The 24,129-nt window shown below is 34.2% G+C and overlaps 1 protein-coding gene across 1 annotated transcript in view; it reads left to right on the top strand.

Annotated features, from left to right (window-relative positions):
* Nucleotides 1-24,129, top strand: part of slc24a4a (solute carrier family 24 member 4a) — a 94,083-nt gene that overhangs the window by 51,498 nt on the left and 18,456 nt on the right. The window contains exons 3-11 of the mRNA XM_056477034.1: nt 3,240-3,316; nt 3,597-3,671; nt 6,083-6,167; nt 6,251-6,354; nt 9,788-9,862; nt 11,810-11,835; nt 11,920-11,973; nt 14,341-14,486; nt 18,343-18,512. Of these exons, the coding sequence (XP_056333009.1) occupies nt 3,240-3,316; nt 3,597-3,671; nt 6,083-6,167; nt 6,251-6,354; nt 9,788-9,862; nt 11,810-11,835; nt 11,920-11,973; nt 14,341-14,486; nt 18,343-18,512 (812 nt within the window). The remainder of the gene's footprint in view (nt 1-3,239; nt 3,317-3,596; nt 3,672-6,082; nt 6,168-6,250; nt 6,355-9,787; nt 9,863-11,809; nt 11,836-11,919; nt 11,974-14,340; nt 14,487-18,342; nt 18,513-24,129) is intronic.

The raw sequence follows: 24,129 nt of genomic DNA, 5'->3' as shown, positions 1-24,129 counted from the left end.
CTCACTATTGTTGTAAATGTGATATTTTATTCATCTTGTCTCTATCTAACGACTCTTTGGTCTGTAACGTGTAGGTAACGTGTTTTTGTTGACAGCAAAGATAAGTTAATATATTATTTTAAATAGCCACAAAAACTGACTCTGCCCATTTGACTGCTTGGTTTATTTCCTATATTTCCTTTATTTCCTATATTGTATAGTTTTACTTTATTGTACGTTATACTTTTATAATGGCCATTATTGATTATTAACACTGATATTCAGCAAAAGAGACACGGTATGTTTCATATTTTTCAATGAAAATGAAAGGAGCCAGTTATGTTATAGGCTCTGTTTTGTTATAAATATGCATACAGTGAAGGTGACGGTCATAAATATGTAGCTACACGACGCCTCAACAGTTTTAGTGTCTGTTAAGTTGTTAATATCAAAATTTAAATGGATAAAATTTTCATTTTATTGTTAAGATAGTAAAAACAACGTAGCCAGGGTGATGTGAATGATGTTGAAAAGTAGCCTACACTGTTCCCTTTGAAGATTTACCCGATGTGTCTTTGGGAGTTATCAAACTTGCGAGGTCTGAACTTAAGGAAAGCATGACTAAACTTTGTGCACTTATTATTGAGGGAAAAGTCCCAATCAGCCTCCATTTTCAGATGTCTCCATTTTCCCCATCCACACTGACATAGAGGAGCAGCATCTTTAAATGAAAACGGCCCCTTCAGCATTTCAAAACGCTCTGTTTTGGGGGCTTAAAAACTTTGTGGTAGTGTGGACAGATGACATAACCATATCAGAACTTCAGTGTTTTAAAATTAAAATGTATTCCTGTAAACTGGGCCAAAGTCTGACCATTTGCTTTTGCATTTGATATGGCTCTTTTGATGTCAGGTTGACAGCTATAATGACAATATTTTTACCCGCACCCCTCTTATCAATAGTTTGCCAAAAGAAAGCCCTCCCCCAACTCGGTAGTCTGTTTCAGTTGAAAGTACAGTACGTCAAGTCAACATACTGAAAAGTCTCAGCATCTTCCAGTTCATGCTGACTTTAATGTAATAGTTCATTTAAGAATAAAATTTGACTCTCTCTCAAACGGTTCCAAAATTATCGTAATCAGACAGGTGATGGTAGCTCTAGTTGGAAAAAAATACAATGGAAATCAGTGGTAACTGAATGGTCACCAACATCCATCGAGAAGAGGTTGTATTAGTAGATTGCGCACTTTAAAGTCCACATAAACCGGAAGCTGTGAGCGTGTTTTTTTTTTTTTTTTTTTTTTTTTCATTTCCTATTGTGACGCAGTTCATAGAGAAACAAAATATTAAATGAGAAAACAGTGGGCGTGGCTTGTTTTTTCTACTGCAAGCTGACTGGATATAGTAAAGTAGGAATTTCATTCAGAAAGATGGGGAAAAGGGTTTGAGGAGAAGTATGTTAGCATTGCCAAATTCCTAAAATATATGTAAGCTGACAACTAAAAAAAAAAACAGGAAGTGCATTTTCAGATTTTATGACATGTACAGAGGAGGTAAAGTCTAGATAGGATATGGAAGTGCTATATGCACATCAATAAAGCCGCATTTTTTATGACACTGTTTAACAATAATCATTATTTTTACACTACTGTAATGGTTGGGTTTAGGCTTAGGGTAGGGGTAGATGTTAAAAAATAAAATTTATTAGGTAATTTAGATAACATAAATACTACTGTTTTTACGTTACTGTGATGCTTGGGTTTAGGGTTGGGGTGACAAAATACAATTAATGGGCAATTTAATAAATGACAAATCATTTTCGTTAACTTCCAGCCGCAACCATATCTGATCTAGCAACAACCTGTACAGATGAATTGTTTACCACAAAATTAGTAATGTGAGCTAACAAAATCATATGATTGGTTTTTATTTCCTGGGGACTTCGGATAGATAACACTGTCTCATTTTATTTTAATATAATTTTTTCAGTTGATTAACTTGCACGGATTAATTGTTCAATTTAAGACTAAGAACTTTCTGATAAAATTTTCTTCACTGCCTTCAATATCCCACTATAGACCATTTTGAGGGATGTAAACAAAAACAACGGTCCCAACGTATTTCCTGTTTTACAGTTTTTTGTATTTTTATTTCTATAGCTTCCGAGAATCTAAAAAAGGCCGCATATTGATAAATAATGTTATGGCAGCTGTTTTAACATGAAGTTATGATTGAATTGCCTTGTTACAGTTCTAAAATTGTTTGATAACACAGGCCAATGACATGATCACATTGAAATGGTCTATACTGTGTGTTACATTTCAGACAGTTGAGCTTAAAATAAACATGGCATCTTAAAGCACCTCTCAGGTATCATTGTTGTGTGTTACATCCCACATTTTTGACCAACATTTTTCCGTTTTGATGACATGTCTAGCAAGAAGATGTTTTAGAAAGCAAATATTCCCGTAGTGATCACCGAAGCTCTTTTTGTTTGGTTGTACATGATTAAGTCGTAATGCTGTCTCAGAAGTCTGTCTGAAATCAGTTTTACGAGGTGCACAAACCCTGCCTCCAGAGTCACTGCCTGATAAGCCAGCGTGGCAGCAAGTCAGCTGATTATGCTTTCGGGGGCAGCCATAGTAAATTTTGATTTCATGCAGACTTTAACGCTGTGTAGTCAAGTGAATCAAACTATTCTCTTTACAGCACGTTTTACATTTTATTATCTACTGTCTTGACAGTCACTGTAATTAGGTTTGAGGGCCACAACAAATACGCATGTTTTCTAGAATCTGCTATTGAAACATGCCGTGTAAATCCATGTTACTCAAACCACTTCCATCCCACTTAAATCCAAGAATGCTAGGGGCAGAGATCAAAACATCCCACTAGCAAAGCTACAGTACATGCTATATACAGTACTAACTACATGCTTTCATGCACTGCTAATTTTTTTTTTTTTTTTTTTAACTAAGCTTACCCTTGGCTGTAGTGTATGTCAGTGTGTCAAGTACATTCAGTCCCATGCACTACTGACCATGTGTACCACGTAAACAATGTGTTTATCTTGCATTATGATGAAGTTGCCCATCTCTAGGGCATGATTTATATTCTGTTGCCCACACGTTCCAATCGTTTCTTGGAATCTCATGCAGATCTGGCTTTATGGACCGTACCATCAGGTGTTTATCAGGATCATTTTTATGGAAAGTGACAACTTGCACCAAAGTGACTCTTTCTTTCTCATTTTCAATGCAGCCATCCACGAGTTCCCCGAGGACCTGTTCACCAACCAACAGCGTTCACAAGGAGCCGTGCTGCTACACATATTTGTGGTAGGAGAACGTTGCGCGCACGTCAATCAACATCTAGCCTTGCTCACCGGTTAACCTTGTCATCCAGGATAAACTGTGCATGTCTCACAATTTTATGACAATTATAAATAGTTTGTCAGCAGTTGTCCTCATTTGTGGCCGGTCGTGACTTTGGTCACCCTGTTAACTGCTTAGAACAGAAGCACATTTAGACATGTAATTAATTTCTTTTGTGCGCAAGCCTTTTATAGTGCATCTCTTTATAGTTTCATTAATTGGTTTAATTGTGTTCACATTGCAGGCTTTATATATGTTTCTGGCCCTCGCTATTGTCTGCGACGACTACTTTGTGACCTCTCTTGAGAAGATTTGTGAGGTAAGAATGAATTTACAGCTGCAACAATGACTTCCAACTGTTCATGTAAAGCTGGATATTCCTGCACCATCCTGTAATGGTTAGTCTCATAATGATAAAGCTCAGGATGTTTGGTTTCTTTATTTATTTTTTTCATTTGGACAGGCGGCGCTTTAATGGGGATTAAATTAGAGATGCGGCTTCTCAAAGAAGGTTTTAGTATCCTGATGGCCTGCTGTGCCTTAGCAGTCAGAGAACTGCCTTTGTAACAGAAACACCGTCTCCTACAATACATTTTAAGACAAATTACTGTCCGACTTCAAACTGCCTGCTGAGAGCTTTATTCTAATTTTGCATAATCTTTTAGAATCCTGTTATAAATGGTTATAGTTATCCAGCTGACTTATTACTTGCACATGTCAATTAGTCTGTGTTTAGTGTCAAAATATCCCCAAGAAATGTGTCTGATCACTGACGTGACCTTAAAACCAGCCTAATTGTGTAGTTTCCTTGAGGAACACTTTAGTCAAATAATGAAAATAGTGCCATTTGTTTGCTTCATGTAGTTTGGAGACCCAAAGGGGTATTATGGAAGAGTTTTTAATGTATGTTTAATGCCATGACAAAATGGTCATAAGTGTAATGCTTCATTAAAGGTGCTGTAAGTAAGTTTTTAAATCTTTTAAAGCATAAAAATACCATAATATTTTTGCAGATATTTAAGAAACATGCTAAGTGAACATTCTTGTTTATCTGAAAATCAATGCTGAAGTCAGATATTCTGCTTTAAAAATGTGCTTTCAGGTCTCTTTTTGGCCTCTTTAACCCGTCCAATGCCAGTTTAACCAATTATATTACAGCACCCCGGGTTGCCTTGTTGGAAAACAATGTACTTGATTAATTCAGTCAGGAAGGCTCTCCAAGTATGTGTCTGTGACCAAAATGCGACTTCCAGTAGACAGTAGCAGCTTCCAAAATGAGACGCAGATTTAGAGTTCCACATGAGGTGGTTTTTAATTAGCAAAGAATATAAATATTACCAACGTAAAGATGTATGTGAGCAGGTATGTGAGCAGGTTACACTGTAACCCTTTCCTAACAACATGCTATGTGACTAGATTTGTAATGATAAGCAATTAGGCAGAAATTTAAATACAGCCATTCAGAAGCACAGAATAGTGCACTCACTGCACTTCAGCGAAATGGTTTATAATCGAATTAATACATATTAAACCTCTTTAATGTCATTAAATATGCATGCTGAATCACTGATATGTGTAGGCATTCACTGAGTCACAGTTCTAAAGTTTAATTTCTAACAGTTTTTTTTTTTCAAAGATCTGAGGTGAACTATCTGCTGCTGCTTTCAGTATATGGCAATAAATGTCATGTGAACACTGAATAAAGCACATGAGGTGTACCTGAGGTGATCATTGTGAGTTTTGTCGTTCAGCTGCAAGAAATTGAAGCCGCTTTTAAACTATAAATTTCAGGTGTTGGTAAGGACAAAAAAAATCCTCATAATACGGAAAATATACCTTCTATCATGTGCTGTTGCTTTTATTTAGAGCTCTACTTAAATCAGCCCTAAATTTGCCTCAGGCACACTGCTTTTGTCGTCAATCTGGCAGCTGGGCTAGCGTGTGTATTGAATCAGGCGTGCAATACCTAGTACAACCACTAGGTGTCAAACTAACATACTGCACTTTTAAAGGGTTAGTTTGACCAAAAATGAAAATTTGCTCATCTTCAGGTGGTTTAAAATCATTGTTTATTTATTTATTTTTTCTGTAAAACACAAAAGATTTATTGAGGAATGCTGGAATCCTTTAGCCGTTTACATCTAGGACAGAAAGTAATAGTATGGTATAGTCAATAGCAATTGATTTTCAGTTTTGTTTTGTTTTTTGTTTGATTTTGAGTGTGTGTTCAACAAGGTTTAGAACAAGTGGAGAGTGCGTAAGTAATGGCATAGTAATGAGGCTGTTTTCATCACTTCAGTGATCATTGGTATAATTAGTGTAGTTAAACACAAAATTACTATTATTAAATTTACCACAGATTAAAATCTATTATTTTATATTAGTTTTGACTTCTGCTAGGGCTGAACGATAAAATAACATAATGTAATATAACATGACATGGCATAATGTAAAAATTGCATCATAATTTCTTCCCCAATAAACGATAACCTGAGACGACAGTTGAAGTTAAATTGTAATATTTCTCAGATTCAATTTTATGCTGCTAATTTTAATTTAATAATGGGGGAAAAATGTAATGACAAATCTAATTTTCGAGCCAAGCGATCCTTTAACAGCTGCTAGTCATTCAGCCAGCCCACTGACAGCTCTCTAGTGTCTATTTAGGCCTTTTAATTATGGTCCTCACGTTTCCTTTTTGTCAATCAGTACGTTCCTCCCTTCCATTAGAATCTGCACCTGAGTGAAGATGTAGCAGGAGCAACCTTCATGGCAGCTGGAAGCTCCGCCCCTGAGCTGTTCGCCTCTATAATCGGTGAGCAACACGTGCAGGTGCTTATATGGGCATCAGTCATGTGTCAACAGATGCTGCTATTACAACCTCTCGTTTTTCTGCAGGTGTGTTCATTACACATGGAGATGTGGGGGTGGGCACCATAGTGGGCTCAGCCGTGTTCAACATCCTGTGCATCATCGGCGTGTGTGGGATTTTTGCGGGGCAGGTGAGTAACTCTCAGAGCACTTTATTACAGCTTGGCTTTTTTTGGAGCTTCTGCCACTCTTGACCTTTTCATGTTTTCAGCCGAGCATCACAGGAGGAGAATTGCTCACAACATTGCCTTTTTTTGCTCAGGATTAAAGAGCCTTTTTTAAAAATTACTTTTTACTTAAAGGGGTAGTTCATCCAAAAATAAAAATATACTCATTATTTACTCGTCCTCAATTAGTTCCAAATATTTATGAGTTTCTTTATTCTGTTAAACACTAAAGAAAATATTCAGAAAGTTGTAACCACTGACATAGGAATAGACAAATAAATTCAAAAACATATTTAATAGGACAAAACAAATAGTACGGGAGTCAATTTCCAGCTTTTTTTTCCAGGTTCTGCAGGTTGCAATATCCCGGATTTAGGTTTCCAATCTTAAGCCAATTGTAATGGTTTGTTTTGGTTTAATTTGGAATTTCCCTAACCAATCGCAGAGCCTGGGGGACCATAGTGAGCCCCCCCAGGTCCATTTCCAGCTTTCTTTAAAATGTCTTCTTTTGTGGTTACCAGAAAAAAGAATGACTGGTTTTAAACAAGTAATGGAGCAATAAATTATGCCAATTTTCAGTTTTGGGTGAACTACCCATTTTAATTGCTGGTTCACCCTAAACAGAATTTTACTCACCATTTATTTACTTTCAAATAATAATTAATAAATTTTCTTTTTTGAACACAACTGAAGATTTTTATGAAAAAAAAAATATCAGACAGCGGTAACCATTGACATCCAGAGTAAACAAAAAATATATATTGTCAGTAGCAACCATTTTTGAACATTCTTCAAAAAATCATCTTCTCTGTTCTCTTCAGAACGCAAACAGATTTGGAAAAAGCGAGAGAAAGATTTCATTTTAAGGTGACCTGTCCTTTTTTTTTAAATAAAAAAATCAACTCTTTAAATCTGAGAAGGAAAATGCTTGAAATTAATGTTCACCATGATGTAAATGATGTATTGTTCTACTCTCAATAGGATTTTACATATTTAAAATATGTAAAACTGATGCCAAATTACAGATACAGATACAGGAAAATAAGTATTGAACATGTCACCATTTTTCTCTGAAAACATATTTCTAAAGGTGCCGTTGACTTGAAGTTTTCCCTGGATGTGGGTAACAACCAAAGAGATTCATATATGCACGAGCACAAATCTAATTAGTTATGCACAGTAAAACGAAATGACGCACGGAAAAAGTATTGAACACGTGTAGAAAGGCAGTGAAAGCCCAGACAGCAGCTGAAATCTCTAAGTAGTTAAAAAGTAACCCCCTGTTCTTTGTCACTGTAAATTCATATTAGCTGCTTCAGTCCAACATCTACATTACCAGGATGATGACGATGAAACCAGGGTGGACATTTCAGCAAAACAATGATCCAAAACACAGCCAAGGAAACTCTCAAATGCTTTTAGAGAAAGAAAATCAAGCTGTAGAATGGCCCGGCCAATCACCTGACTTGAATCCAATAGAGAATACAAATTAAAGATCAGATTAGATAGACGAGACCAACAGAACCATCTGTTACACTCTGTTGACGTCTGTGGAAAAACTCACACCTGAGCATATCATGTGACTTCATTCTTCATATGAGAGGTGTCTTTAAGCTGCCATCACCAAAAAAGCCTTTTATATAAAGTATTAAATACCTTTCAGTAGTTCAGAACTTTCTCCTTGTGTCATTTCATTGTTATTACACATAACTTATTTTTCTGATAACTTATTTTATTTTTCTATGTTTGTATTGTCTGGTTCAATCTGGTTCAATTCCATGTCAACAGCTCCTTTAGAAATATTATGCCCAGGAGAAAACAAGACGTGTTCAATACTTATTTTCCCCACTGTAAATAGCTTTGTTGTAGTGAGGAAGATATACAGTAGCTTTTTAAAAGGTCTTTGGTTATATATTTTTGTCTTTTTGTTGTGACATGAGACCAGACTTAATGGTACTGTAGATATGAGAGAAAAATAAGGCAGGCAAGGCAAGTTTATTTATATAGCACATTTCATACACAGTGGCAATTCAAAGTGCTTTACATAAACAGGAATAAAAGAAACAATTATAAGAGAAATAAAAACAAACATAAAAATGGTAAGAATAAAAATAAAATAAAATAAAAGCTGATAAAATGTGTTATAAAAGAATTAAAAAGAAGAGAAAAACATAGTAGTTCGATCTGTCGGACGTAGCACAGTGCTCATTCAGTAAAGGCACAGCTAAACAGATGTGTTTTCAGTCTTGATTTGAATGTGCCTAATGTTGGAGCACATCTGATCATTTCTGGAAGCTGATTCCAGCAGTGAGGGGCGTAGTAGCTGAAAGCCGATTCACCCTGCTTTGACTGAACTCTTGGGATTTCTAATCTATTTGATCCTAAAGATCTGAGTGATCTGTTGGGTTTGTATTCAGTGAGCATATCTGTAATGTATTGAGGTCCTAGGCCATTTAGTGATTTATAGACCAGTAATAATACTTTAAAATCTATTCTAAATGTGACTGGGAGCCAGTGTAAAGACCTGAGGACAGGTGTGATGTGCTCTGATTTCCTGGTTCTGGTCAGAATTCTGGCCGCAGCGTTCTGGATGAGCTGCAACTGTCTGACTGTCTTTTTGGGAAGGCCAGTGAGGAGGCCATTACAGTAATCCACCCTGCTGCTGATAAAAGCATGAACAAGTTTCTCTAAGTCTTCACTGGAAACAAAGCATCTAATTAAGAGAAGGAGGAAAGGCCTTTTTTTACTTTGTGTTCAAGACCCTCTGCATCGCAAGCATGTGTGTGATATTTGCGAGCCACTCTCATAGCTCTTTATTACAGCTTCTGCCACTCTTGACCTTTTCATGTTTTCAGCCAAGCGTCATGGGGTGAGAAGAATTACTTCTCCAGGCTTGCTTTTTTATTTCATATCAGATTCACAGGGTGAATTTTATTTTTTACTTCAAAGGATAGAATAAAACAAACAAATGAAACTCACCATTTACTCAGCCCTATTTGAATATTGTTCCCATTTGAACTGAATATAGTTTAAAAAAGGTTGGAAGGTGATAGCCATTAACATTAATAGTAGATTTAGAAAATACTATGCCAGTTTACAACATTCTTCAAAATATTATCTACTGTGTTCAACAAGTGAAGTCAATGACAGTTTTCGTTTTTTGGCAAATTATTTAATTTAATGCTTAAAAATATAGATATTAAACAACATTATAGTTAAATAACTTTGATACATTACTGACATTCAGGAAAACACTTTTACTGCTGCGATGTTTTGAGGTGATATTGTTGTGACCCATAGGCAGACTTGAGGGTACAGCAAACATGAGACTTTAAAAATAGGAGAAAAGTTGTTTTTGTTGACTTCTGTTAACACAGCTCTTCTATTTCCCTACTAGGTTGTTTTCCTCACCAAGTATGCTGTGTTCAGAGACTCCTCCTACTACATTATTTCTGTTGTCGCCCTCATTGTAGTAAGTGTCATGATTCTAATGAGATCTGCTAACTAAATGGTGCAAAGGAATAAAGCCTTGATGTAAAAATCCCATTATTTTTGCCCATAGAGAAATTAATAATTAGCAGTAACGTATAAATGATTATACAAAGAGAGTGATTTGTGTACAAGTTGGTGCTTTCAACCAATTAAATGGAAATCGCATACACATTATATAAGCGTATGTGTGTATAAGACAAATCCTTGTAGCTTTGTTTTTCTTTGAAAACATCGACTTCAAGTTTATAATTGTATAATCTATTATAGACCCTTTTCACATGTCGTCATGTGGTTTCCAGTTTCACTCCACGCAGTGTATCGTTACTTCCGCCTACACAGAAATCCCCATAGAGAACTCACCCGGTTAGCTGTACATTTACTACAGAAATGGTTAGACTGTGACTACGGCTGTTTTCTGTTGCCTGCATTCAAGGTGAGACATCTGACATCTAAAAAAAAACTTACGGATCATCCAGATTTCGGCTTGAACCAAGAAAATGGGACTTTAAACAGAGTCTATTGCTTTGTGTTGCTGTCTTTACTGCAGATGAAGTTGGTATGGACTTGTCAGTATTTGTCAAATAAAGGTTTCAGATGTTTACATGGGTACTGCACATTTTTTTAAAATGTCAGAATTTTTTTTTTTTTGTTTTGTGTCCTGAAGAATCAAAAATAAATGAAACTGTGAGTGTTTTACTGCTCTACTGCTCATTTTTTTCTGTATAGGTATTTTATTCATGAACATAAAACATTTATATTCTATTATTATTCTATTTGATATTTAAATTAATTGAAATAGAATAACAAAGTTGTATGTGACTCTTAATAATCAAACAAAATCATTACAAAAATTTACAATTGCGAAAATAACACCAAGAAGACTGCATTTGAATTCAGTATTATTAGATTATGACATTATTTGTAACATTATCAATTCAAAGGTAGTACTAATATCAAATTAAATCCACCCAGTAGGTGGCGGTAGGACCTAATTTATTCATTCAAGTGGAGAAACTGAACAAAACATTAATAGATCAGTAAATAATAAATCATGAAACTGGTTGCATTTATAAACATACTTGCTAGGTAATATAAGAAGATTTAATAAAGAATTGTACTCCTGTACAATTGTACTGGAACATTTACATATGACAAATAATATACTTTTATATTCAGAGCGGCATTAAAGTGAAAACAAATCCCTTATTGAGGAAATAAACTTAATTGAAAAGGTTGCTTTCCTTGATAAACAATAGCTTATTCCTATTCTTAAAACCTTAAAGAATAATTTTCAAACTCAGAAAGCAGTTCAGTATTGAAAGGGAAACATTTGGACACATGCCCAATACCAATAATAGTCTTAAATCAGATCGTGCAACGTTAATATTTTTGCTTGTAAATTTTCCACAGAAGTCTCCCATTCATTCAACACTCTCAGAAATAAAGGTACACAAGCTGTCACTGGGGTCGCACCTTTTCAAAAGGTACAAATTTCTACCTAAAAGGTCCATATTAATACCTCAAGGGTCCATATTAGTACCTTAAAAGTACGAAAGTATTCCTCTTAAAATTTATAGGTACTAATATATACTTTTGAGGTACCAATATGTACCCTTTAAGCACAAATGTGTACCTTTTGAAAAGGTACCACCCCAGTGACAGCTCGTGCATCTTTATTTCTGAAAGTGAAAGGTAAACTGGAACTAAAAATACACTGCGTTGAAAATAGGGGGAAGTGAAGTGACGTCCTTGTGAAAAGGGTCTATTGGTCAGATGAGGCAGGTTCATTTGGTTCAAGGCTTTTAAAATGTAATCTGTGAAGGAAATCTATGTAAAGGTACTTTAAGTAAGTTAGACATCCACTGAGATCTTTATTGTCTGCTGTTACTCAATGAATATTAACACAAACTCTGTGCATTTCTTTCAGTTTATTTACGATGATGAGATTTTGTGGTAAGTGGACCTCTGTCTGTGTTTACCTTATGCTGATTGGTTGAATTTAGAGATCTGATTGGCAGTTTTTTTCTGTTTCTGCAGGTGGGAGAGTCTGGTGCTGATTGTCATGTATCTTGGCTACATCATAGTCATGAAGTGAGTCCTCCTTCAGTTTGTGTACTCATTCATTTGAACAAATGGTTGTTCTATTTGAAATACGTTCAATTGGATTGTTCCAAATAAATAATTGTAATCTTTAGGAAAACCTTTTAAATGCCACATTTTCTCAAACGTCACTTTTTTTTTTATCATCTGAAATGTGCTGCAACTTACGTATTCCAAAACAAGTTATATAATCACAGAAATGCGGCTCTTTCTTTGTTGTTGTCCATGTTTTGCTGATGCTGTATCTGCAGTACTGCAATGCACCAATATGATTACTAAAATAATAATAATCATAATAATCTCTGTCGATTGAAAAAAATTATTGTCTTTCCTCTACAAAACATCATTTAAAGTACTTATTTGGGACATTGAATCACAGTGGGTCTCAGTCACTAACCGTTCATATGCAAAAATCTATACGTAAAATGTGCATAAATAAAGTTTTCATAAATAAATGATGATTCATTAAAACTTTCATCTAAAATTTATCCTAAATCTGCAAAATAAATTCAAGAACAACTTGTATATATGTTTCCTGTGAGTGATGAATGGCTGTTCAGACCTCCATCACACCGAATGCATTTATGCATTTTCTCACCCGTCACTTGTTCTAAACCTGTTTAAGGTTCTTTCTTCTGCAGAACACAAAAGGAGATATTTTGAAGAAGGCTGAAAACCTGTAACCACCATAACTGTTCCATAGCGTTTGTTTTTCCTTCTTTGGATGTCAATGGTTACAGGTTTTCGGCTTTCTTCAAAATATCTGCTTTAACTGGTTTGAAACAAATGAAATGTGAGTCAGTAGGGGAGTAAATTTTCATTTTTGCGTGAACTATCGCTTTATGAAACAATGAATGAAAGTCAGAAATTAGTTAATGACATCATATGAAATATGTCATTGCTTGGAAACATTTCATGTATTGTTACATATCATGTTTCACTCTTTTGAAGGCCGTTTTTTTACCTAAAGTTGTATTTGTTATTATGTAAGCATGTTGTAACGAAACTAAAAATACAAGTTTCACTCAAATATAAAGAATTTGGAGTTTAATTTTAGTTATGAAAGGAATTTTAGGTTAAATTGAATTCCTTCTTGAGTAATCAAATTACTTTTCAAACACAGTAATCATAAAAGCATTTGAAAGGTGCTGTATGTATGTTTTTGATTCTTCTAAAGAATAAAAATGACATAATATGTTTGTAGATATTTAAGAAACATGCTAATTGAACATTTTTTTTTAAATCTGAAAAACAATGCTGATATTCTGCTTTGAAAATGTGCTTTCAGTGCTGTAACGTCTGTCTTTGTTTTGGTCCCTTTAACCTGCCCAATGCCAGTTTAGCCAATTATATTTCAGCACCCCGGGTTGCCTTGCTGGAAAACATTTCATTCATTCAGCCAGGAAGGCTCTCAAAGTAAGCATCTGCGACCGAAATATGACCTCCGGTGGTCAGCAGAAGATTAGATGCGGATTCAGAGTTCCACATGAGGCGGTTATTAATTAGCAAATAATATAAATATTACGAACGTAAACATTAGGTGAGAAGGTTACATTGTAACCCTGTGTCCTAACAACACGCTACATGATGAGATATGCAGTGATAAGCAATTTGGCTGTTTGCACCAGATGAAACACGACAGAAATGTAAATGCAGGCATTCAGAAGCAAAGAATAGTGCACTCACTGCACTCCAACAAAATGGTAAGGTTTATAATTAAATTAATACATATTAAACCTCTTTAACATTATTAAATGTACATGTTGAATCACTGATATGTGTTGGCTTTCACTGAGTCACAGTTCTAAAGTTCAATTTCTAACAATTTATTCGGTTTAAAGATCTGAGGTGAACTATCTGCTGCTGCTTTCAGTAGTATGGCAATACATGTCATGTGAAATGGCATGCAAACTCGCATTAATAGCATTTAACACTGAATAAAGCACATGAGATGTACATGGTCATTGTCATAGTTTTCCATTGTTCAGCTTTTCTAAAATATTAGTTTCTAAAATATAAATTTCAGGTGTTGGTTAGGACAAACACATCATTCGTACATTATTATTATAGGACAAAAATATTCCTTCTATCACGTGCTGTTGCTTTTTTTTTAGAACACGACTTAAATCAGCCTTAGTTGGTGTTGTCAATCCGTCAACCTGTGCTTGTGTGTGTTTTGAACCAGGTGTCCAATACCTAGTTCAACCATTGGCTGTCAAACATACATACTGCACCTTTAATTACAATTTAATTGATGTAATAATAATAATTCCTAATTAATAATTCTTCTGAAATCAAACTAATGTGACTGCACTTTTATTGTCTTATTGATATTGTTTATCTCTTCTTGTTTTAAAGGTTTAACACTAGTCTGCAAAACCTTTTTAATGGAAAGGAAGACAAGAGGGTCACCAACGGTAATGCGGTCATCAGCGAGATGGAGCCTGGTAATGATTGTTTTGAGCAGTTTTGGGATGATCCATCATGGCCGTTACTCGCCCCAGGTAAGGGTAACTAGACAGGCTTCCTCATGGGCCAGCGACTAACCCTCTGCCCGCTTGCAACAACGAAATTCGGATCTTGCTCTCTTCGAATTAATTCCACTCTGCTGTCTGTATTTCCACTGTTTGTAAAGCCTCCGCCAGCAGCACTTACTGAAAGCGTAGCCATCTGACATCTCTTATGAGAGGCTGACACTTTTGCTTCCCTGCTGAATAACCGTGGTGCGCTTTCTGTTTCAGAGCGTCATGTCCTGTAGTGCAGCTCTAACCATGGCGGTCTCTGTCACCCCCCCTGCTGAAGCCTGTCTGTTTAGCCTTACTAAATCTGCCCTGGCTCCTGTCTTATCCTGCAGTGCTCTGCGTGTGTGTGTATGTGTGTGTTCATGTCTTACTTCCAGCGATACATCCTTCTACTCGTTTACAAAATGGTATCTGTCGCTGTGCCTGCATGATAAGGTTTGTATTCGTATTTGCTTATGTGAGGGTATCTGCGAAGGACAAAGGCAAGTGAAATATGGAGATATAAAGGAACGTCAAATCAAAATTGAGGATTTAGTCCTGCACTGTTTATCAGTGGATGTCAGGGGTGGGCTGTATTTATTGTCTACGATAATATCGTAATTGTTGTTTTAATGATGTGCGAGCTGACATTGACTTGAGGGCTCAAAAGTGTTCATGGTGTGATGGAGCCTGTTACAATGCAGTTAGAAAGCCATTAGAATGTGTGTTATGAATGGAATTAATGGAATAAATACTCTTTATATATTTTTTTTCACTTTGTTTTCCAAAGCCTTCATTTTCACAGTTTACATTAGTCTGTGACTTTTTTTTTTTTTCCAAAGACCATCCAAAATTTTCTTTCTTTCTCTTATTTTTCTTTCTTTCTCTCGCTTTTTCATTCTCTCTCTTTCTTTTTTCTCTCCCTCTTTCTTTCTCTCTCTTTCTTTGTTTAATATTATTTTTATTTTATTTTCTTTCTTTTTCTTAACTTATTTCTTGTCTTTTTCTTTCTCTTCTTTTTCTTTCTTTTTTTCTTTTTCTTTTCCTCTTGTTTTTTCTTGTCTTTCTTTTTTCTTTCTTTTTCTTCTTTCTTTATTTAGTGTCTGTCTTTTATTTTTTTCTTTTATTTTTCTTTCTCTTCTTTTTCTTGTCTTTCTTTCTTTCTCTTTCTTTGTTTAATATTATTTTTATTTTCTTTCTTTTTCTTTATTTATTGTCTTTTTCTTTCTCCTTTTTTTTTCTTTTCTTTTTCTCTTTTTTTCCTCTACTTTCTTTCTTTCTTTTTTCTTTATTTCTTTCTCTTTTTTCTTTATTTCCTCTTTCTTTCTTTCTTTTTTCCTTTTTCTTCCTTATTTCTTTTCTTTTTCTTCCTTATTTCTTTTCTTTTTCTTTCTTTATTTCTTGTTTTTCTTTCTTTATTGTTTAATTTTTTTCTTTTTTTCTTTATTTCGTGTCTTTCTTCTTTCTTTCTTTTTCTTTATTTCTTTTCTTTATTACTTTCTCTTTTCTTTTTTCTTTGTTTCTTTCTCTTTCTTTTTCTCTCTTTGTTTAATATTATTTTTATTTTCTTTCTTTTTCTTTATTGTCTTTTTCTTTCTTTTCTTTCTTTCTTTCTTTCTTTCTTTCTTTCTTCCTCTTTGTTCTTTCTTTCTTTTTTCTTTTCTTTCTTTTTTTTCTTTTTCTTATTTCTTTTCTTTTTCTTTCTTTATTTCTTGTTTTCCTTTCTTTATTTAATTTTTTTTTTCTTAATGTATTTTCTTAAATTTTTCTCTCTTTCTTTCTTTCTTTCTTTTCTGTCTTTTCTTTCTTTTTCTTCTGTTTTCATTTATTTCTTTCTCCTTTTATTTCTTTCATTTATGCATTTCATTCTTTTTTCTTTATTTGATCTTTTTTCTTTTCTTTCTCTTTTTCCTTTTTCTTTTCTTTCTTTCTTTCTTTCTTTATTTCTTGTCATTATTTATTTCTTTATTTCTTCTTTTCTTTCTTTATTTTTCTTATTTTTCTTTTTCATTTCTTTCTTTCTCTTCTTTTTCTTTCTTTCTTTTCTTTTTCTTTCTTTTGTCTATCTTATTTTTCTATCTTATTTTTGTTTCTTTTTCTTTTTTCTTTTTTCTTCATTTATTTCTTTCTCCTTTATTTCTTTCATTTATGTATTTCATTCTTTTTTCTTTATTTTATCTTTTTTCTTTTTTCCTAATTTCTTTTTCATTTTCTTTCTTTCTGTCTTTCTTTCTTTCTTTTTATTGTTTCTTTTCTTTCTTTATTTTTCTTATTTTTTGGTTTCTTTCCTTCATTTCTTTTTCTTTCTTTCTTTCTTGTCTGTCTTTTTTATTTTTCTTTCTCCTTCATTATTTCTTTGATTTCTTTTTTCTCTTTTTTTCATTCATTTCTTTCTTTCTTTTTTCTTTTTATTTCATTTTCTTTCCTTTCCTTTCCTTTTTCTTTATTTTTCTTTACTTTCTTTTCTTTCTTTCATTTCTTTATATTTTAAGAACCCTCAAGGTCATGCGGTAATTTAATTGCTGACTGTCTGTGGATTTGGTGAAGGATAAGGCCAAAATCTTGTTTAATTGTCCTTATTAAAATGATTGACTAATTATTGATAATAAATTTGTCAGTATTGGAATTCCCACATGCTCGTTGTTTCAAAGAAAAGGTGGCACATCCTTGGGATATTGAGATGCAGGGATAGGGTTCAAACGAATCGTTCATAATGGGTATTCACATGCTCTTTGTCAGCAATGCCCATGCGGTCACTTATCCATTCATATAGAAAAGTGATGTAAAATTCAAATTTTCGTAATTAAAAAAAATATGTGTACTGACCACTACGAAAACTCCTGGTTGTAGATCTATGTATATGTTTACATATCTATGGCTCCAGATGGCCAGTCCTCCACTGCACCTTGGTCCCACAGTAATTTCAAAGGAGTGCTACCCTGTACTAAAATGGCAGCTCTATCGGCGCATTCCTTCCAAAAGACGACATCAAATGTAAATATTTATGTGGACATGGACAAAGGTAATTTCTGTAGGATGTTAAATTCCTGAGCATATTATACAGTTTCTTTAACTCACCTAAACCATAATGTGAACTCTATGGCACTTTTAAAAATATAATAAAAAAAAAAAAAAAAAAAAAAAAAAAATATATATATATATATATATATATATATATATATATATATATATATATATATATATATATATATATATATATATATATATATATATATATATATATATATAAATAAATATATATATATATATAAATAAATAAATAAATAAATAAAAAACAGTTTAGCTAAAAATGCTAACCATTCAAGTTGAATTTGTTTGAGAATATTCCTTTAATCTGGCAAAAGCCTTTTGGTCAGTGTGTTTGTCTCTACATATTTGATCATATATGGCAGTAGAGCTCTTCCTGTGACATCCAGCTGTAATCTGGAGGATGGTTGAGGATTTCATTTCACGTCAGTATTATTTGTGTTAATGGGTTCTGACAGCATCCTGAGGGGCTCAGAGGTGGGCCTACGGTTCGTCCCAGCAGGAATCAGGCTCTTGCTGACAGACAGGACTTTATATTGAAAATTTTGACACATACTTCTTTCTTTTGAGTACGTGGTTATGGTCCCGCTGGTTGCTCCGCACAGTTGTTGTGTGGATTTATTTTTGATTTTCTTTTTGGTCTCTCAGGGCAGGTTTGACAGTAGTTTGTGTGTGTGTGTGTGTGTGTGTGTGTGTGTGTGTGTGTGTCTGTGTGGTTCATGAACAAATACCATACTTGCTGTGTGTATTGAGAATGAATACCACATATAAGAGCACTTACCAGTGTTTTTTTTTTTTTCTTTGTCGGCAGTAAAGCCCAATAAAACATACACTAGGGGCTCTGTCGTGATGGTGGATGAGATGATGAATTCGAGCCCTCCGCACTATCGCTTCCCTGAAGCTGGTCTTAGGGTCATGATCACCAACCACTTTGGACCCAAGACACGTCTGCGCATGGCAAGCCGGCTTATCATCAACGAGGTAAGAAAATACGCATGCAGAGTCAACATCTGTGTGAAAATAAACATCTCGGTTATGGGATTTTTAACAAAGAAATCAAATACTTGTATTTTTCAGAATAGGAATCTCATATAATAATCTGAAATATGATAAGACATGCATTTCAGTTCATCTTATGTAATGCAGTTAACATTGTATTAGTATAATGTCTCCCAAATTAAGACAAATACTATTTTATATTGCATTTCCTGCACAAGGTTTATTTCAGATTACATAAAACCACTAATTTCTGTGAATAAAACAAAAGTATGGTTTATATTAAGTGCAACGAATTCAATTCAGTTCAATCTAAATATGGTTGTATAGTGCTTTTCACAACACTTATTGTTACAAAGCAGCTTTACAAAAGGTACATGTCATTACATTAAAATTAATGTGAAAAGAGAGATGTGTGTAGGCTGGGACAGTACAGCTATTTATTTTTTTAAAACGCTCACAAACTTTCTAAATTCCTGGTAGCCCCCGGGCAGGCACTCTTCAGTTTTTGGTAGCCCAAATATAATTTTAAGTAGCCCAAATAGAAAATGCATTAAAAAAAAAAAACATAAACATACATTTTCTAAATAATAAAAAAGATATGACGTCTTATAGGCTATATATTCATTTTTAAATGACTAAAATTGTGTTATTTCACTTTTTAAAGTTTTTGTTTAATTATTTTTTTAAAAATAACTAAAAAAAATGATGTTAAGTGAACATTGTAACATATTGGAATGTCTTTATACAGTTGAAGTCAGAATTATTAGCCCCCCTCTGAATGTTTTTGTCTTTTAAAAAATATTTCCCAAATGATATTAACAGATATTAATTTTCACAGTATGTCTGATAATGTTTTTCTTCTGGAGAAAGTCTTATTGGTTACATTTCGGCTAGAATAAAAGCAGTTTTAAATTTTTTAAAAACCATTTTAAAGTCAAAATTATTAGACCCTTTAAGCTATATATTTTACAGAACAAACCATCATTATACATTAACTTGCCTAATTACCCTAATCTGCCTAGTTAACCTAATTAACCTAGTTAAGCCTTTAAATGTCACTTTAAGCTGTATAGAAGTGTCTTGAAAAATATCTAGTCAAATATTATTTACTGTCATCATGACAAAGATAAAATAAATCAGTTATTAGAAATGAATTATTAAAACTATTATGTTTAGAAATGTGTTGAAAAAAATCTTCTCTCTGTTAAACAGAAATTAGGAAAAAAATTAAAGGGGGCTAATGATTCTGACTTCAACTGTATATATTAGGAAATGTCTGCTCCCAATTTATTCTGTTTTTACCTCTTATTTGCTTTGAATGATTTTCTTCTCCCACCAATCCCACTAAATGCATGTCTCGTTTTCCCAGTCTCACATTTAAATTTCCCCATAAAGAAAGTTTAAGTTAAGGGGACCAAAATAGTAATAGTTTTATATAATTCATTTATATAACATGGTTTTAATATATTTTACAATCAGCATAGTTCTCCAATCAAAATTTGGCTATGAATGAACACTTTTAGTTTTTTATACTCCTAAAACAAAACAAAAAACGCAAAACCTAACTACTGTGTGTAGAACATCCACATGTCGCTGACTGACAGATCTGACTAATGCTCTCTCTGAAGATGCACTCGTGGCTGGGATACAAATAACATCATGTCAGTTTCCTCAAGGTTGGGAACTAAAAACTGTGTGAGGCTGACCGTTGCAGAAGCAGTGACGCGTGGATCAACCACTGATAAACTGTTTTTAGAGTGTTTTTCAGGAGTGTCCGGTTATTTCTTCCATCATGAGTTCACCAGAGATACCCACAACTGCTGCTTTTCATTTGGAATTAAATGTGCTTCAAGAAATATGATTGGTTACTGCGGGAGAGCATCAGGAATACAGACCTGGTTCTTGTACAACTGCTTGCAAAGGCAATGAGCAACACTTACACATTGGGTCAAATTGAGTTAAAAACTAAAGCCTAAAATGGGCTGACATCTGTTCTGTCTTGTTACTAGGGCTGCACAATACTGGAAAAATATGTGATGTGGTTGAGTATTGTGATAATAATATTTCTTTTTATACCTTAAGGAAAATGTTTTATTAGCTATGATTAGGCCCACACGGAATCTGCGCGTGCAGAATTTCACAGATTTTCCGCAGAATTTCGCAGATTTCCGCAGAATTTTCATTAATTCTGTTTATTTACTCGAGTAAATGTATGTAAATCTATATTTATTCAGTTTTTAAATTAATTACAGTAATATTATTGACTAATATGAAAATGTTCATCTGATTTATGCACAATGCAGTTTGTAAAGTAATATTTAGTTACTGTCTTTTAGTAGATATTTAATATGAGAGACTTGCTTTGTTTACCAAATAAAGTGAATCCAATTGGATTTGCATTTTAAACATTAAATAAAAGTTAAAAAGGTCATACTTTTTATTTCACATACAGTATTAAGATTTTAGTTATGATACTCCCAAAATTCTCTGTAAAAATTTCAAAAAACGTCTGCATTTAATATGATATTAAAATAAACAGGTTAAATATATATTAATTTATATTAATTTTAATTCAGACTGTCAAGCAAACATATTGAGCCCTATCATACACCCGGCACAATAAGGCGCAAAATGTGTTTGGCGCGTTTTGTTGCTATTTTTAGACCAGCGCAACCATAATTTTCATGTTTTGCACCATGTTGTTTAAATAGCAAATCCATTTGCACTACTTTGGACTCATGGGTGTGCTGGTCTAAAAAGGAGGTGTGTTAAGGTGCATTGTTGGCGTGTTGCTATTTTGAAGAACTATAATGGACTGCGCCAATGATTATCTAAAAACTGGTCTAAAGTCCAGCGCAGAGCTAGTTATGCACCTATGCGTTCAAATGCTTGCACATTGCTTAATACACACAGGATGTACAGCAATACACAAATATCTTTACATATGAAAAAATTAAAGGATTAAAATGTAACAAAAATTATTAATTTCTACATTAATATAAAAACCACTACCTGCATGCCTTTACCTTGGGGGGCATTTTCAGTTTATTCATGACAGTTTACTTTAATGTTAATATTATTAGCAGTATTATTTATTATATGAAAAATTATATTTGTTTTAATAAAAGAAGTTTAGATTTGTCCATCTGTTGAGTTTTGGAGACGTATGCATAACTATATAGGGTATAAGAATAGGACCTGTGTTTGGACATAACTCTTTGACCACACTTCGTTATTATTGTTCATTTATTAAATTTCTGGAAATTAGAACTGAATTTGGAATATGTAGACTAATGGATGTCTTCAGTGGAGTGCGCACAACACTGTTTCCTTACTCCACCAAAGTAAAGGAGTAAAGTAAAGAGTAAAAGTAAATAAAGAGAAAGAGGCCGAATAGAAAAGCCTCATTCTTTATCCTCGTGCTGTAGATGGTCTGTTTAACGGTTTTCTCGTTAGTGAAGCGTTCAGTTTTTCCACTTACAAAGTCCGCCAATGCAACTGACTCTTAAAGGGAATGGGAGATGAGACTCTGCTTTGTTTAATGAACGTTATGCTCAAAACACACCCATAACTCATTAAGAGAATAAGCACAACGTCAGCGTTTTTAAGATGTTTTTCCGGATTCAAACCCAAGCGATTTTTCCACAGGCGTCGAGCAGAAGAGTATGCAAATCACTCATTGACATTAGATTGCAAAACACAACTTTAAGCTTCTGACATGTTGACATGCTCGTTGTTATGGATGGTTCAAGTAGCAGCTCCAGCTCTCGCGATGAAGAAGTGATTATTGTTCACCAGAGAAATAAGCAGCTCCACATTCATATCGCCTCTGGGCATCTTCTTCAATGTGCGCTCGCATTGACAGTTTTTCGCTTAAGTGCCTCCAAGTGCTGTTTACTGTAACTTCAGCAGCTCCATGCACGTGAACAAAAGTGCCAACCTGATTGGTGGAGAAGGTTTTGATGCACAAAAAAAACAAGCATGAGGCGTTTCTTTAAAAATTATGCTTTCAAGCCTGACATTTTGCGCGTTGGTGTCTCGCGTCTCGGTGTGCACGGGCCTTAAGTCTTTAAAACAATACGAATGAGTGAAAACCTCTTCAGATATTCTGACTCTGGGCTGTTATCTTTAAAAGTATTTATTTTCAACTGTGGGTTTACTTTTGGGCCGCTCCAGCCAATAACAGAACAGCAACTACTGGGGAGATGGGGATAAAGATAGTAAGCCCCCATCTGATTGGTCAAATTTACATAAACAACCAATGCATAAAATAAATGTAATTTACCACATACCTGCAATACATATATAGCATATACTATTATCACAATAATAATACTTTTGTGATGTATTGTGTAGTCCAACTTGTTAAAGTCTCCAGCCATGTTAAATTTTGATCCGTTTCAGAGAAAAAAACAACTACTAATTAGTGTTGTCTAGTCACGATTCTGAATTTCGGAAACTGAAATTTTAAAAATATCCATTTCCTGCTAGCATTTAAGTGCTATTGAGCGCGTTCTTAAACACCGCTGATTTGCCATTGCGTTTACATGCTCAACGAAAATGACTGTGATTGGCCGAGAGGGTCATCAGTTCACTGCTGTTCACCGAGTGCAATCACAGATACACACACTGGAGCATTTTAAAGCCAAGAAGATCATTCCATTCATCAGCGGATTGCTTGAATGTCAGCTTATAGACAGACCAGCTGACCTTTGCTGCTTTAAAACGCTCCAGTGTGTGTATCTATGTTTGCACTCCATGAACAGCGAGGAACTGATGACCTTCTTGGCCAATCCCAGTGATTTCCATTGAGCACCTGAACATGATGGCAGATCAGCTGTGTTTAAGAACTCGCTCAACAGTGCTTAAAAGTTAGGAGGAAATGGACTTTTTTTAAATTTCAGTACTGATTAGTTAACCAATGACATCAGTGTCACAAAATATTGTTACTGTAAATTACAAAAATTCTTCTTGTATCATCTCAGTCCATCCCCAAATATGCTGAAATAAATGTTCAAAAAGTCCTGGGAATAGATCTGGGTTTTTTTTATTATTACTTTTGTGTTGCACACACAATTCTGTACATATCCACATGTAAAAAGATAAGTGAGAACAGAACATTCATTTATTAGTAATAAGAAATAGTTCAAAAGCTTCAGTATTTTATAGAACAAGATCCAAATCCGCTCAACTCCTGAGGTTAAAATCAAGGCCAATCTGACTTGTTCCTCAAACATCATCTTTTACTTGGAAAAATGTCACAATTCAGACATAAAATGGTTTGCCAGTGCTGATTCATTCTGAATTGAACTGCTGTGAGTGAGAGATGTGTTCAGCTTCACATGCGTGCTCATCCATTCACAATTCTGAATGGTCTGCGCTATCCGTTTTATAACAGAGCGTATTTAACACTGGGGAACCAGGGATTGGATTATAAACCAGAGTTCAGAAGAGCTTAATGGCCAGTCTTTGTTGGTTAACTCAGCACTGTGGAATCCTCGCGTCAGGTAGCCCAGTTCTGGGTGTGAGGCTGATTAAACTGTTTCTATAAATATCCATATGCTGGCGCTCAAAGAATTGCGTTAGAAATTCAAACCCC

This window comes from Danio aesculapii, chromosome 17 (genome assembly GCF_903798145.1).
Source record: "Danio aesculapii chromosome 17, fDanAes4.1, whole genome shotgun sequence".
NCBI lineage: Eukaryota > Metazoa > Chordata > Actinopteri > Cypriniformes > Danionidae > Danio > Danio aesculapii.
This window is presented reverse-complemented; position numbering and strand designations above follow the sequence as displayed.